Source organism: Lepisosteus oculatus, chromosome 4, assembly GCF_040954835.1.
Source record: "Lepisosteus oculatus isolate fLepOcu1 chromosome 4, fLepOcu1.hap2, whole genome shotgun sequence".
In the NCBI taxonomy this organism is placed as follows: Eukaryota; Metazoa; Chordata; class Actinopteri; order Semionotiformes; family Lepisosteidae; genus Lepisosteus; species Lepisosteus oculatus.
Window position 1 is genome coordinate 56,647,627 of NC_090699.1, and position 13,810 is coordinate 56,661,436.

At 43.4% G+C, this 13,810-nt stretch overlaps 1 protein-coding gene and 1 pseudogene across 2 annotated transcripts in view; both read left to right on the forward strand.

The window, feature by feature from the left end:
- dennd6aa (DENN/MADD domain containing 6Aa) overlaps positions 1–13,810 on the forward strand; it is a 32,211-nt gene that overhangs the window by 12,296 nt on the left and 6,105 nt on the right. For both annotated transcript variants that reach the window (XM_006630980.3, XM_015347929.2), the window contains exons 5-17: positions 307–387; positions 2,656–2,761; positions 2,877–2,956; positions 3,169–3,228; positions 3,736–3,791; positions 6,095–6,217; positions 8,009–8,104; positions 10,372–10,466; positions 10,605–10,670; positions 10,823–10,887; positions 11,114–11,203; positions 12,337–12,390; positions 13,485–13,594. In XM_006630980.3, coding sequence (XP_006631043.2) covers positions 307–387; positions 2,656–2,761; positions 2,877–2,956; positions 3,169–3,228; positions 3,736–3,791; positions 6,095–6,217; positions 8,009–8,104; positions 10,372–10,466; positions 10,605–10,670; positions 10,823–10,887; positions 11,114–11,203; positions 12,337–12,390; positions 13,485–13,594 — 1,082 coding nt within the window. The remainder of the gene's footprint in view (positions 1–306; positions 388–2,655; positions 2,762–2,876; positions 2,957–3,168; positions 3,229–3,735; positions 3,792–6,094; positions 6,218–8,008; positions 8,105–10,371; positions 10,467–10,604; positions 10,671–10,822; positions 10,888–11,113; positions 11,204–12,336; positions 12,391–13,484; positions 13,595–13,810) is intronic.
- LOC138238470 (U1 spliceosomal RNA) lies at positions 3,909–4,061 on the forward strand (annotated as a pseudogene).

The following is a 13,810-nucleotide window of genomic DNA, read 5'->3' on the forward strand; positions in this document are numbered from 1 at the left end:
AGAAGCAGGCTTAGGCAGAAGATGTCTGGCTAATGTTTGTGTCCGCTGAGGAAAGTCGCTGTTTAAATGGCGCTAATTCGATTTTGCTGTTGCACTGTCATGTTTCTAATTTTCCAAAAATATCCACAATGAGTTTCTGGGGGGGGGTCATATTCATTTCCTGTTAAAAAATGAGAGATTTAATAATAAGTGGGATTCTAACGGGAGTTTTGCTTCCTTGCACCAAAGTGTGGTTTTGAATACTTCAACCTTTCAGCATCATGTAGCAGGACAGGGGTGAAGGAGCTTCCTTTGCTTCCTTTCCAGAGAGATCCTGGCCACTACTATGGCTACGTTTATTTCCGGCAGGTTCGAGATAAGTCGCTCAAGAGGGGTTACTTTCAGAAGGTGAGTCCGTTTTTTTTTCAACTTTTTATTGAAAAGGTTTTGACCATTTTAACAGGACAAAAACTAAGAAACATAAAAACCAATACATTAATTAATTAAGCCATTGAACAAAAACTTGCCTTTTTACAGTTTTCTTGTTGAGATAAAAATAGTCAAACTTCATCAAAAATGAATGGATTTGTTAAAACAGTTACAAAGCTCAGTCCGTTTAGAAGCTGTTTAGAAGGACGAGATCCAGACATGGCATCGTATCAGAGTGCTTGTCCTATAGAAAAGAGTTTTCTCCACTGTACATGAGGAGATCATTATTGAACCAGCTCTTAAAACTGGGCACAAAGAGAATGCGTTATTAACTACAAGCTTATTAGCTCAAGTGAAACTTGACCTGACCCCATGAACTGATTACATGGGCATTGAACTTGGTGTAGGAAAATGGGCTTACTTTAAGTAGATCAAGGTCATTTCTTCCTGTGTTTTCTGTACCTTCTTAGAAACTGCCAGACCAGTGTTTTGTAACTGAATGTGTTCTCATTCTGGAACTAAAACAGAGAAAAAAAGAATAAACGGAATCAAAAAGTTAGGATATGTAGTTAAAAGTGTAAAACTTTAATCGGGAGATGTTATGTTAAGATTGTGCCGTGCATTAGTAAGAAACATTTAGAATATTGTGTGTGGATTTTCACTGCTGTACCAAAACAATTTTGCTGGTTTGAAAATGGTCCAGAAAAGAGCAACCAGGTACACTCATTCTGAAGGTTTAAGCGAAAGAAGACGAACAGAGAAGACTATAAGAGGGCGAGATTCAAGTATTCACAACCCTCAAAGGCACTGATAAAAGTCAACACATTGGAACTGCTCTTAAAACTGAGAACAGGAAGAATTTTTTACCTAAATGATGGGGTGAGTGTGGAACAAGCTTCCCAGCTGTTGTACGCATTGGCGTCTTTCAAGAAACAGCTGGATGAGATGAGAACTGCCCGAATGCCCTTTTCATTGTACAGTACAAAGTTACACCTCCAGCTACTCCATCTTTCTGGAAGCAAAAGGCTGCTGTATTCATCGCCATCAACACTCTGCCCATGTTTATGTGATTCCAGTTGCATCGTGATTATGAAGACTGGGAGACCCCACAGGAGCCCAGTCTTTGTATATACTCAGTATTAAAGGAAATATCTGTTCGTATTTATGACAGAAGTATATTCATTATGCTCATTAGCATTTGTCATCTTGCTAGGATGATCTGCAGGAACTCGTACTGTGAAAGTCACAGTTAGAAGCACTGCAGGCTGTACATCTGTGACACATGCTTTGCAGCAGAATACAGATGCTGTGTAGGAGTCTGCCCTGTTCCTCAGTCTGGACGGACATGTGGCTGTTCACTGATCTCTGAGCTCTAGACGCCACACGTCATCCCAGTTCATCGCACAGAATTGCTGATTCATCTGTTTGTCAGCTTCTGGTGTACTTTCCACTCTGACCTTTCCACCTGCTGACTTTTCTTTATATAGAGCAGATGGAAGCTGCAAATGAGAAAGGGTGAAGCATTTCATTCTGAATATGTGGCTGGGTAGGGATATGCCATTTATCATCATAGCTAATAGCTAAAATCTTCATCATCATGTTTTTCTACCATATGGTTTGTGTATCTGAATTAGAGAGTAATTTACATTACAGATAAGAAGCTAAAATATGGGAGTTGTGTCTTTGTTCTATATCAATGGCTATTTTTGTAGGACTTCTGTAGTTCAGTTACTTCTGAAATGGCATTGCAGATAGTGGGCCACATTAACTGTGTGTTAACACATGCATTTAATAAGCATGTTGCAAAACAGGGAGCTATTTTCTGCGCAGCTAATGATTTTCATATTATAGCCGTGATAATCTTTCATCCTGGTATGTTTTCCTAGTTAAAATGTTACTTGCCGTGGAAAAAAAATGAAGAGTGAGTGGGTTTGATCTGTTTTGAAGACAGTGTCTTGTGTATTTCAGACCTGAATCATATTGGCATTTACAACAAACAAATGCAGCTTGCCTTAACTGCAGAGAACTCCCCCCGCCTCTTAACCTTTGAGCTTCTTTGAAATCCTTGGGTAACAGTCAATCCATGTTCCATTCAGCCTGCTGAGGAACAGGAGATATACTTAGGTTCGGTTTTAGATCATGTCAGTTTCTTTCACAGGGAGTATGGAAATCCCGTCCTGTTCTGTCTGAGGGCTGAGCATCTGTGAGCACTGGGTTCTGTGTGACTATATGTGTTTTCTCCCACAGTCCCTGGTGCTGATCAGCAAGCTGCCCTATGTGACTTTTTTCCACTCGCTGCTGCAACTCATCGCCCCCGAGTACTTTGAGAAACAGGAGCCTTGCCTGGAGGCTGGTGAGTTTCCAGACACATGCAGAATCAGTTCTTCTTCGCGAAAGCACTTTAAAAGTGCTGTCAATTGATCTTTCACTGGCGTGCGTTTTGTTTTGTTTTTTTCCCCCGCCAACAGCTTGCAATGACATAGACCGCTGGCCTGTCCCGTCTCCTGGGAAAACCTTAATCTTGCCGATAATGGGAGTGGTCCTAAAGGTAATTCCGAGCCTGTGCGTCTGTGGTGACCATTGAAGGATGTCAAAGACATAATGGAAAAGCAAGAAGTAAATTTGTCTTTGAGATGTCCGTCCATCTGTTTCTCTGTGAAAACCGATTTAGAGTGAGTAAAAATGACCCTGAAGATGACAGAATGAGTGTGTTTTGTGCGTCTGTGTGGCGAGTGTCTGAGGTCTCCTCTCCTCCGACAGGTTCGGATTCCCACCTGTTCTGATAAGCCTGGCACCACGCAACTGGCGCAGGCAGCACAGGTGAGAACGCAAGAAAAGCTTCGTATGTGTTCTGAACAAGACATGCTTGAGTGCCAGTTATCAGGCAGGTGCATCAATCAGAAAGCATACTTAACTGAGGCTAGTTTCTGTGATGAAGGGGTAGGCAGCCATTTTTTTTCTGAGGTCTGAGGACTTCAAAACACTCAAGAGCTTGACTTAATTACCTGTCCTTGCTGCTGAAGGATGACTTCAAGAATTCTAGATGCGTTTAAATAAATTTTAATGTTTGGAACTGCCAAAGTTTGCTCTATTTACTCTGAAGGCCAAAATACTGAGTATGCTAACACATCTTCTCGTGCTTGACGTCAGGGGTGACATACAAGAATCCCAGATGTGTTTGAGAGTTTGAAAAAATGCATTGATGCTGAGACAAAATGGGAACGGACTGGTGCAACACATTGTGTTGGAGTAAGAGTTTAAGCAGTTGTGTTTGATGTATTTGTGCTGGGTTTTTTTTCTTATATTATCCTCCCTTTCTTCTTTCAGAGTGACACCCAGGTCTCTGTTGTCCTTCCATCTATTTATGAAGTGGAGCTTTTCAGGTAATGCAGGGTGTGGGCTGTACTAACGTTTCTAACCTTGTCTTGCAAAATACTGCAGACTCCTCCTTTCACTGTGAACTGCTCCACACATCCATACTAATTTGCAAACATAGTGAATCACTTGCCTGTCAGGGGCGATACTATGATCATGCAGGTGGTTTGCCCGGGGCGAGGCTCAGCCACTGCACTCCGGCTGTGCTGACCCCTGCGAATTCCCCCAACGTGGGAATCTTGACTCCAACTTTGCCGGTTCGTATCCCGCAGCCGGCAGAGGAATCCTACTCTATCCTAATCCTACGGTGCCCCTGAGCAAGGCCCTTAACCCCAGCTGCTCCAGGGGCACCGTATAAATGGCTGACCCTGCGCTCTGACCCCAAGCCTCTCTCCCTGTCTGTGTGTCTCACGGAGAGCAAGTTGGTGTATGCGAAAAGACAAATTCCTCATACAAGAAATTGTATATGGCCAATAAAGTGATGTTATATATCTTATTCTAAACCTCTGTCCTGTGACACAAGGCTGCTATGAATTGAGACCCATTGGCCCATTTTTCCACTGGAGGAAGATATTTCAACCCCCTGTGTTTTATAATATACTAATTTACTGTCTTTTGAATTAATAGTAAAGCTCAGCTCTTACCCAGCCATAATGTTGAAGCCAGTACCCTGGCTTTCCTATTTCTTGAAGAAACGGCTGGAGGAAATCCTTAGATCCATTCGATTCCTGCAAATAAACGGGACGAATGGCTTGCTCTCAATTGTCTTGAGTTTTTTGTCCTGTCCGTACTCTGGCTATTGGAGATCACACATTTCACTGTGCAAGACTCTTTAGACACATCCCTGGTGTTCTGGTCTGATCTCGAAAGAGGTCATGAAGCCTGGCCTGCCTAACCTCTCCCTGCTTTGGATGGGTGACTGTCAGATTCCTTTCCTGCCCCATCACAAAGATCTCTCTCTGGAGCTAGTTAAAATCAAAAGGTGAAGTGGGAATTATCATTCATTTCACAGCATGAAAAAAAGATGCCAGCCCTAGGCCTGTGAGGAATGGAGAACAACGTAGATACAAGGCACGTACCCCAGAGAGGAGAGAGGCAGGAGGTTCACATTTGGTGGGATACAATGCAGGACGCCCCCGTGTGCAAGCAGTCACGTCATGGAAGCCTTTGACTCTGAACGGCGCTGGTGCCATGCTCAACATCAAAGTTGGCCCGTGTCCCTGTTCTGTAATGATTTAGCCTGATAAGTTTAATTTAATTCTAAGCAGAGGGGTAAAAAGAGGTCATTTTGGGAACATACGGACTAATGCTAGTTCTGCTATAGACAGAAGGGAGGTGCTTGGCAGTTGTTTCCTATAACCTCGGGTTAAAGCAAGCAAGGAAGGATATGAATAACGGCTTTTGCAGTAGCTGGGGTTTGTAGCAGTTCTGCATTGCCTCCTCGGCAACGCGTCGGCTGTCAGTTGAGGCCCAGAGATGCCAACCTGTGGCCGCGTAAAGAACTGCATCCACATTTTCAGTTGCTACCCGGCCTCCCTCTCCTCATGGCGTGCCCATCTACAGACTGGTCACCACTGCTGGTTTCCTTGGCAACATGCTTCCTAAAGAAAGAGACAGGCTGGGCAAAGCCTTGAGTGCTAGCTGCTGGCTGTGCAAAGGTGCATGTTTGAATGAACGGGAAGTGAGCAGACAGACCTGTGACTCATCTTCTAGGCTTTGTTTATGCATCTGTTTTGCCAGTATTGTTACCCTAGGGAAAATGTATTAAAATCCTGGTGTCTCATTTTATTTCACTGCCCTGCACCTGATGGGAGTCTGCTTGAGTGTCAGTGTTGAATGGCACAGAGCTATAGAAGCCGGCCTGCATTTGCATGTTAAAGCGTAGAGTTTCACAGCAGGTCAGGTCCCTTGGCTGCGGCAGATGGTTATTAACGTTCCCACTGTACCAGCCTCCAGCTCTTCCATACGCTGGGTTTGGCCTGACTTTTTATCTTCCAGGGCAACACTTTCAAAACAAACATTCAAATTCTGCTCAGAAGACTGACTTCATGAGCAGTTTATAGATAACGTGATGAGAAAAAAAGATTGCCGGGCCAGTCAAGATTGTGGGCGGCTGGGATGTCTCTTTTAAACTGTTGAGCTAACACAAGAAATACATTTTGGCGCTTTTCCTCTGTTTGTGCAGCATGATCTAGTGTTTTGTCTCTTTCTTTCTCTCCGTCTGCCCCTCTCTTCACCTCTATGTGCGTCTCCTTCTCTGCTTGGCCGTCTGATTCTGATTGTCTGGCTCTCATCCTGTCTCTCTCTCCAGGTGCTTCAGCCCAGTGTTCTTTCACATTCAGATGCTGTGGGAGCTGGTGTTGCTAGGGGAAGCCCTGGTTGTCATGGCGCCTTCACCCGCTGAATCCTCGGAGACTGTTCTGGCATTGGTCAGGTAAGGGGTAGGCTGAGTGAAAGGCATCATTCACTTGTTGAAGGTTTTTCTAAAACTGACATTTATCAGTTTTTCCATTCTTAAATTGACTGTTATCTGCAGTCTTAGTCTTAAAATTAAAAGGTCGATATTGGCTGAAATGTAAGCAATTTATTTCATAATATTCATTCCTGGAAAAGAGAAATGTCTGCTTTATGTGAGACAATATCACAGCACCAAGAACATTTTGGGATTTAGTTACGGCATTTTCCATTATTTTGTGTTATCTGAAAATAAACAGAAAAGACTTCATAGTATCTTTGTATTGGTACGGGGTCCAAGTGTTCCACATTTTGTTGTTTTAAAGCTTGCAGTCTAGACATTTTGTGGTAGCAACTAATGTACAATGATGTGAAAAAGAAAGTAACTCTCATAGCATCCTGTGGTTATATTAAGACATATCTGACATATGTCCTCCTACCTTCACCTAGTCCTCACCAACTCCTAAGAGTAGATAAATCTAACCTCATGTGCATTTTTTTCTCTTAAGAATCTGCTAGCTTTTATTTTTATCTTATTCCTCGCAGTCTTCAGTTTGAGTATTCAGGTTTTGAATAAAATGAAATTTTTACAGAATGCGTATGCATCCTTCTGTAATTCCAGAAAATGTGACACTGCAGGGTGGGTGGGAGTACTTTTGCAAAGCAATGCACATAGACATGGTACTTATGTTAAGTAAATGTAACTGGTTTGTGTACCAGTGGATGTGCCTGGTGCATTCTCAGTATGAGAATACAGTAGGGCACTTTCCTGCAGTCACCGCTAGACAGACCCTGTGAGAGAGTCAGGGATCAGGTATGGTCAAATCTGTTCCTCGATACTGTTTTTGTGGATTACAGTAGCCGGCTTTATCATCTTTCAGCATTCATTGTCTGTGGCTGCGGGTGTTCTCAGCCATGTGCTGTCACTGGCAAAGCCGGTTCAAAAATAAGCTGTAGAAAGGCCTAAAAACTAGCTGGACAAATCCTGCCAAAGGCCACTTTCTGATTGGAACAGGTGTATCGAAACTTGTGGAGGAGTGAAAGAGGAAATTGAAAAGAGACAGAAAATTAGCCGTTATGGTAAAAGAGCTAAGCAGTTTGTTGTGGTCATTCTGGGATGCCTGCTGGGAGTGTTTCCACTCCCCTTACTCCTGTCTGTCCTGCAGTGTTCGGAGTCTCCTAGACCAGCTTACCACTGCCGCGCCTATGTTTGTAATTCAGCACACAGCAGCGACCCCATTACAGAATTGGCCTTTGAGAGGTGGAATCAATTTCCCCTGTTGTTGTGTGCGTCTTCTCTGGCGGTTCCGTCTCTCAGCCGTGCTCTAGGAGCGGCTAATGAGAGGCTGTCCAACAGATCGCACACGTACAGCGTTTCACCGCAGACTCTCGATTACTCCTCTAGGCTGTCAGGGCTGGCATTAACGAGTGCAATCAGGGGGCACAGATGAAAATTGTCGCGTTAATGGTCTGGGTTTATTTTCGGAAAACTGTGTGGGCCTCGGGTGTCTCTTATCTGTCTTCCTCTTCTTTTCACGGTGAACTGATTTCTCTCCCTCCCTGCTGTGTCCGTTGGCTTTGTTAAAGAGTAACTTGTGAGGTTCTGGAAAGCAGAGTCATGTGCAGTGGCTAAAAGTGTACGTTTTCTTCTGCTCATTAACCTCCGAAGTTAACATGACACTGTTTTACACTGGTATGAATGCGCCCCTTTGCTCTGCGGGAAGGACAGGTCACATCTGGTTCAAGGCCTCATCTACTGTTTTATTCACAGCTGCATCTCACCCCTGCGGTACTGTAGTGACTTCAGGCCCTATTTCACTATCCACGACAGTGAATTCAAGGAGTACACCACTCGCACGCAGGCTCCGTAAGTATACAGGAAAGGACAGGATGCCCGTGACCCTCTCCTAACACTTCGGCCAATGAGTGAATAAAAATGTTGAGCACATAAAGAATGTCAAAAAAGGCGAGGGCATTTGCTAGCATTTTTATTCACTCATTGGCCGAAGTGTTAGGAACCCCAGTCCCCTCTTATTCCCCCAGAGGGATCAACTGTGCCGTATCGTGAGAGATTTTATTTAGCTCCTTATTTAGACCTGCCTGTCACAGTCTATGAAAACGTTCTAGAATTTCTAAAGCTTTGTCTGATGAATTAGCGGGCAAATCATTGTCGCACAAACAAGGATTTGGGGGAGCATGTCTGTATTTTATGCGGATTTGACTGAAGTTTTGTTTACACACTGTGGGTAACGCTTTACAGTAAGTGACTGTTCTTGTTAGTCCTTGAGCAATGGGGAAGTGGTATGAATAGCCCATGAAAACATGAATTAACTCTCTGGGAAGTGGTGTACTACATTAATATTATTGGCAGCGCAGTGGTGTTGTGGCGGTGCATTGCGGCCTCGCAGCACTGGTTGCCTGGGGTGGAGTCTGCATGGAGTGCTCTGGTTTCCTCCCAAAGTCCAAAGACAGTAGGTGAATGGGCTTCTGGGAAAATGTGGCCCTGGTGCGAGTATGAGCGTTGGTCTGTGTGGTGTTTCACCCAGGGTGTGTCCTGCCTTGTGACCGTTGTTTGCTGCCCTGTGACCCTGAATTGGAAATAATATAGTTTGATGATGGATGGATAAATGCTTATTTTAAAGTGTTACCTATTTGTGTGTATATATATAACCTTCAAGAAAAGGGGACATGAGATCCTGAAATTGATTTATTACTAGCAATAAAATAAGGTGGTTGCTAGCAAATGCCTTCCCCTTTTTTGACATTATTTATGTGCTCAACATTTTTATTCTCTCATTGGCTGAAGTGTTAGGAACCCCAATCCCCTCTTATTCCTCCAGAGGGATCAGCTTTAGTTCAAGTTGTAATTGGGATTGTACTGCATACAGAATGTGCATACAGTACATGTCTGTTCATGTGACTGGGGTTCCTCACTGAGTGTGTGTATCTGTATACAAAAGCAGCACTGAACACAGCTCAGATCCTATATTTTAAAACCAAGTACGACTGATTTGTTCAAGGTCTCTTGGAAAGAAGCTAGATGATGTGTTAGCGACCATTCTTTGTCTTTTTTTTTTCAAAACCCCATGCATTTAGACAGTGTTTTAAAGGGGAAATTCTAATACAACTGGAATATGTGACGAAACTGTACACAGCAGCAGTTAACAGGACAAATCTGCCTGTATCTTCGCCCCCAATGGAATGTAATTCGGAAACTCCTGGGGTCTTATTTGGGAACGCTCAGTTAAATCCCGCACTGAACAGTCAAGCCTGCAATTACTGCACAGCTCTCCTTACAAAGAGACTTTTAAAGAACAATGGAGGAGCTGTGCCACACAGAGAGGGCTTTTAAAAGCGACTGAATGACGGAAGCCGGATAAAAACAAAAGCGGTTCATGCAGCTGCATTGACTGTCGCAGGCTGTAATTTGCTAGCGGTGATATTCAGACTGCAGTTTTAGAGTTTTACTGATGCAAAATAGCTTTGAGGCAGAAAGATGGGAATTTGGCTCCTCTTATCACTGCCTGCAGCTCTTAGTAATAGTTACATGCTATCCATAGAAAAATAACATGTATATTTGTAAATGCTGCAATGACAAGGAATTTGCGCTGAAGTCGTTTCAGAACTTAAGTGACATGAGAAGAGATTTCGTCTTCAAAGCACCATGAATAACGTTCATTCGTCATTTAGACACTAAATCCAGAATAACAAGCAGTTATTAATAATTTCATATTATGCGATCACATCTTTTGCTGTGACATGCATTAACACTCAGATATTTGATTTACTCAGACATGATTTATTACCTTGTGGAATTTGCCGTTTTACTTAGATGGTCATTTGTATTAGATTTGTACTTCTGCAGTGCCTGATTCCAGTATCCTGTGAATTTCCACTCCTGTGCTTTGTAAAGCCAGGCCTCTTTGGCTTTACAAAGTACAGGATGTCCTCTGAACTGTATGAAAGATACCCTGACACATACTTGACTGGGGATATCAGGAAAAGGTACAGTCGACTGTTGGAAGATACAAATTTCTTAAAGAGCTCTGCAAGGAAGAGGTCACGTCAGCAAACTCGTTATTGGGAGTGTTATTGAGCTGGTATTGGATGTAATGGCTCCGTGTTTCTCTGTAGGCCTTCTGTGATTCTGGGAGTGACCAATCCCTTCTTTGCAAAAACGCTCCAGCACTGGCCACACATCATCCGCATCGGGGACATGAAACAAGCAGGTAACGTGGTCTCTGATCGACAAAGACAAGAGCTGAATCACAGGGGGAAGTTCTGCACCTGATACTTAAATAGTGCTTCACGCCACTCTGTCTTGTTTTCTGTATCTGAGTACCTGTGTCTCGGTGTGCTTTCCATAGGGGATATTGCCAAGCCAGTTAAGGTGAAGAAACTGAAGAATCTGAAGACATTAGATTCCAAACCAGGTCAGTACCACAACCTGGGCTACTGATTTTGCCAAGCATACTGCTGTACAGCACAGAACAGAAAAGCTGCGTGTTCTCTGCTGAGACTGCACTAGGAAGACGAAAATTATTAAGAACCATCACCGCATCAGTTTTTCACTTTTGTGTTTCAGGTGTTTACAGTGCCTACAAGCCATTCCTCAACAAAGATGAGGAGATTATCAGGCAGTTGCAGAAGGTACTGGAGTTCATCTGGACTTCATTTTAAAATCATGGCTCAGGAGCTGTACTGGAAAAGCAGATCCATAATTTGTATTGTGTGTTTTAAAAAGTTGTAATTATTTTTTCGTTGCAGCACCATTTTAGCGGTACATGACACTCACATTCAGCAACCAAAGAATTCTCTTGTCATGTCTCCCTTGTTCTTTGGATATCGTTCGATATTAGCTTTTCTCTGTTTAAAGGGAATCCAGCAGAAACGCCCGTCCGCAGCCCAGAATGCTATTCTGCGGCGCTACTTCCTGGAGCTAACCCAGAGCTTCATCATTCCTCTGGTAAGTCCGTGAACCTCTAATGTCTAAAAGTCTTTCACTGCTGTCATCAGTCTCCTCTTTGGACAAAGAAGCAGACCAGTGTTTCCACTCTTCACCACGTTGGGAAAGCTTTGTGAACTCAATTGAACAAAGAAAGGATATCTTGAAAATCAGTCTTACAAGGCTAACATCTCTATCTCTGTGTTTCACATTTATTGCCCCTATGGAGTATCTTATCTCTTCACATATGGCAATATGAAACGATGACATTCACATTTTCACTTGCTGCAAGTTTTTTCACCTTGTCAGCGAATAATTTGCCAAGTTCTCCCTCTTAATACCACTAATCCTTCTGTTTCGATCACTGTGGGAGATTACACCTGTGTGCAGGTCTTCTGTCCCTTTTTATTTGATAGGATGGGTGTTCTCAAGAAAAAAAAACTAAAACCATGCTTGAGTTCCTGTAATGATTAAGCCAGTTTTAATGGAACTAAATGAAATCCATAATCCTCTGAATAAAAATCCTTATTACTTTTTTCCCCCATTTGTAAAGAGTCTGTCTCCTTATCTGCTTTTTGAAAAACGCTTGCTTGTGTATGTAGAAATCTGACTCTGGCCTGGGGTCATATCTCCTGATCTGGGCCTGAAGGAATTTTAAACAAACACCTGCTTGTTGTACATGACACTTTAGAAATAGCTGAAAGGCGGGATAACATCTTCAAGAACAGCCACTGGACCACAAGTAGAATGCAGACTCTAAAACCCCCGTTCGTGGCAATAAAATGGCTGGACTCGAATTATAAAAACCTCTGTCAAACTGTTGCACTCTGGGCCACTGTGGGAAATATACCTTGTGTGTGTCTCCTTCAGCGTTCTCCGGAAGTGGCCATTTTCGTTACAATTAAACTCATCTCAAACCTTCACTGGACTGCGGGGTGACTCCTTGCATCCCTACATGTAGAACAATTGAGGGAAGTCTGTGTGAGCCTAGCAGCTCATGGTCATGTATGGAACGTCTTCCTGTACACCCCATCGCTTACTGTAGTGATGGTAACATTGGGGCCTCAATTTGTTATTTGTTATGTCTGAGAAGAGAGCTGTGTGTGGGCTCCTCTTTTCAGTTTCCTTATTCATTTCTATTGTTTCTCTTTCAGGAGCGCTACGTGGCTAGTTTAATGCCGCTTCAGAAAAGTATCTCTCCTTGGAAGGTAAGCACACATCCCCGTTCCAGACACTTCTGTGTGGGTGCGTACTCAGTGAAGCCAGATAGAATGAAAGTGGACCTTCACACCTTGCAAGGCAGTGTACTTTCAGGCGGATGCTGTTCTGAATTGAGTGAAGGCTACAGTCTGGTTAAATAACTGTTCCTTTGTGCAGATTGCAGGTGGATTCCTGAGGTTCTGATACAGTAGGGCAAGGATCTTGAGGATTACTCCCTGTAGCTGCCTTGCTGGTTTTCTGCTTTCTGGCAACAACCTCCCAGTGGCAGTGGGCGAAATGGGAGATGTTTTTTAAAAGAGATGGTGTTCTGGGGGAGCTTAAGGCATATAGTGTTTATGTAAAAAAAAAAGTCTTTATTCCAGTGACAGTGATCTGTCAGTGAGTTGCTGTTGTCGCAGTCACATATCAAGGCACGGAAAACCTTGTGGCATTATGTTATACTTCCGCTCATTATCTATGTGGTTATGTTCTACTTAGACCTCACTGTTAAAAACACCTCCAGCAAAAAACATCAGCAAGAAGGGAATGTTCCAACCTATATGTAAATGACTATGGTATTAGTACTGGACATAAACTGGTCTCCATAAACTGACCCTGAAGCTTCTGTAAAATCTTGATATCTTTAGTATTGACATGTCACAATGAGAGGACAGAAGACAGATGCTGAGATGGAAGTTAGAATAATTTAATTATGTATTATGAAATAATATAAACAGTAGATCTTGCTTTTTAAAAATAGGTCACAACAGCCATCATTCTAGGTTTGTTGAAAGGATTAATACTGACGGTGACTCCAAACCCTTGAAGACTGCGACTCTCCGAGATGGATCTACCATTTTTCAGTCATACTTTTTTTGTGGGCATTTAATGAATTGCACACAAGATCTCTTTTTTTATTTTGATCTGTTGGGGGTAAAGTACAGTTAGAGTAGAAAATTGTACTTTTGCAGACATGTTGTTTGGATGCAGGAACTTCTCTGCAGACTCACGCTGGGTTACCTGACCCCCAGGCCAGGCTGTATTTCATTTCGCGGGATTTAGTGAGGCTGTTGCGTCAGTGAGTGGGGTCTGTCTCTCCTAGAGCCCTCCCCAGCTGCGGCCCTTCAACCAAGAGGAGTTCATGAAGACTCTGGAGAAGGCCGGCCCTCAGCTCACCTCTCGCCTCAAGGGGGACTGGATTGGGCTGTACAGGTATGGCTCTGGACCCGAGAGACGGTGTGGCAAGAGGCTGGGTTCACTCGCAGCTCCATGTCTTCTCTCTGGCTCCTTTTGATCTGCTTCTGTTTTGACATGTGCGGGTTTTAGAGAGGATCCATACCAGTTTCCCAAATTGTTTCCATTGCTGAAGAGTCCAGAGCAGTTAGACCCCATTTGCGTCATTGAGGCAGAGCCACTGGAAATGAGCAG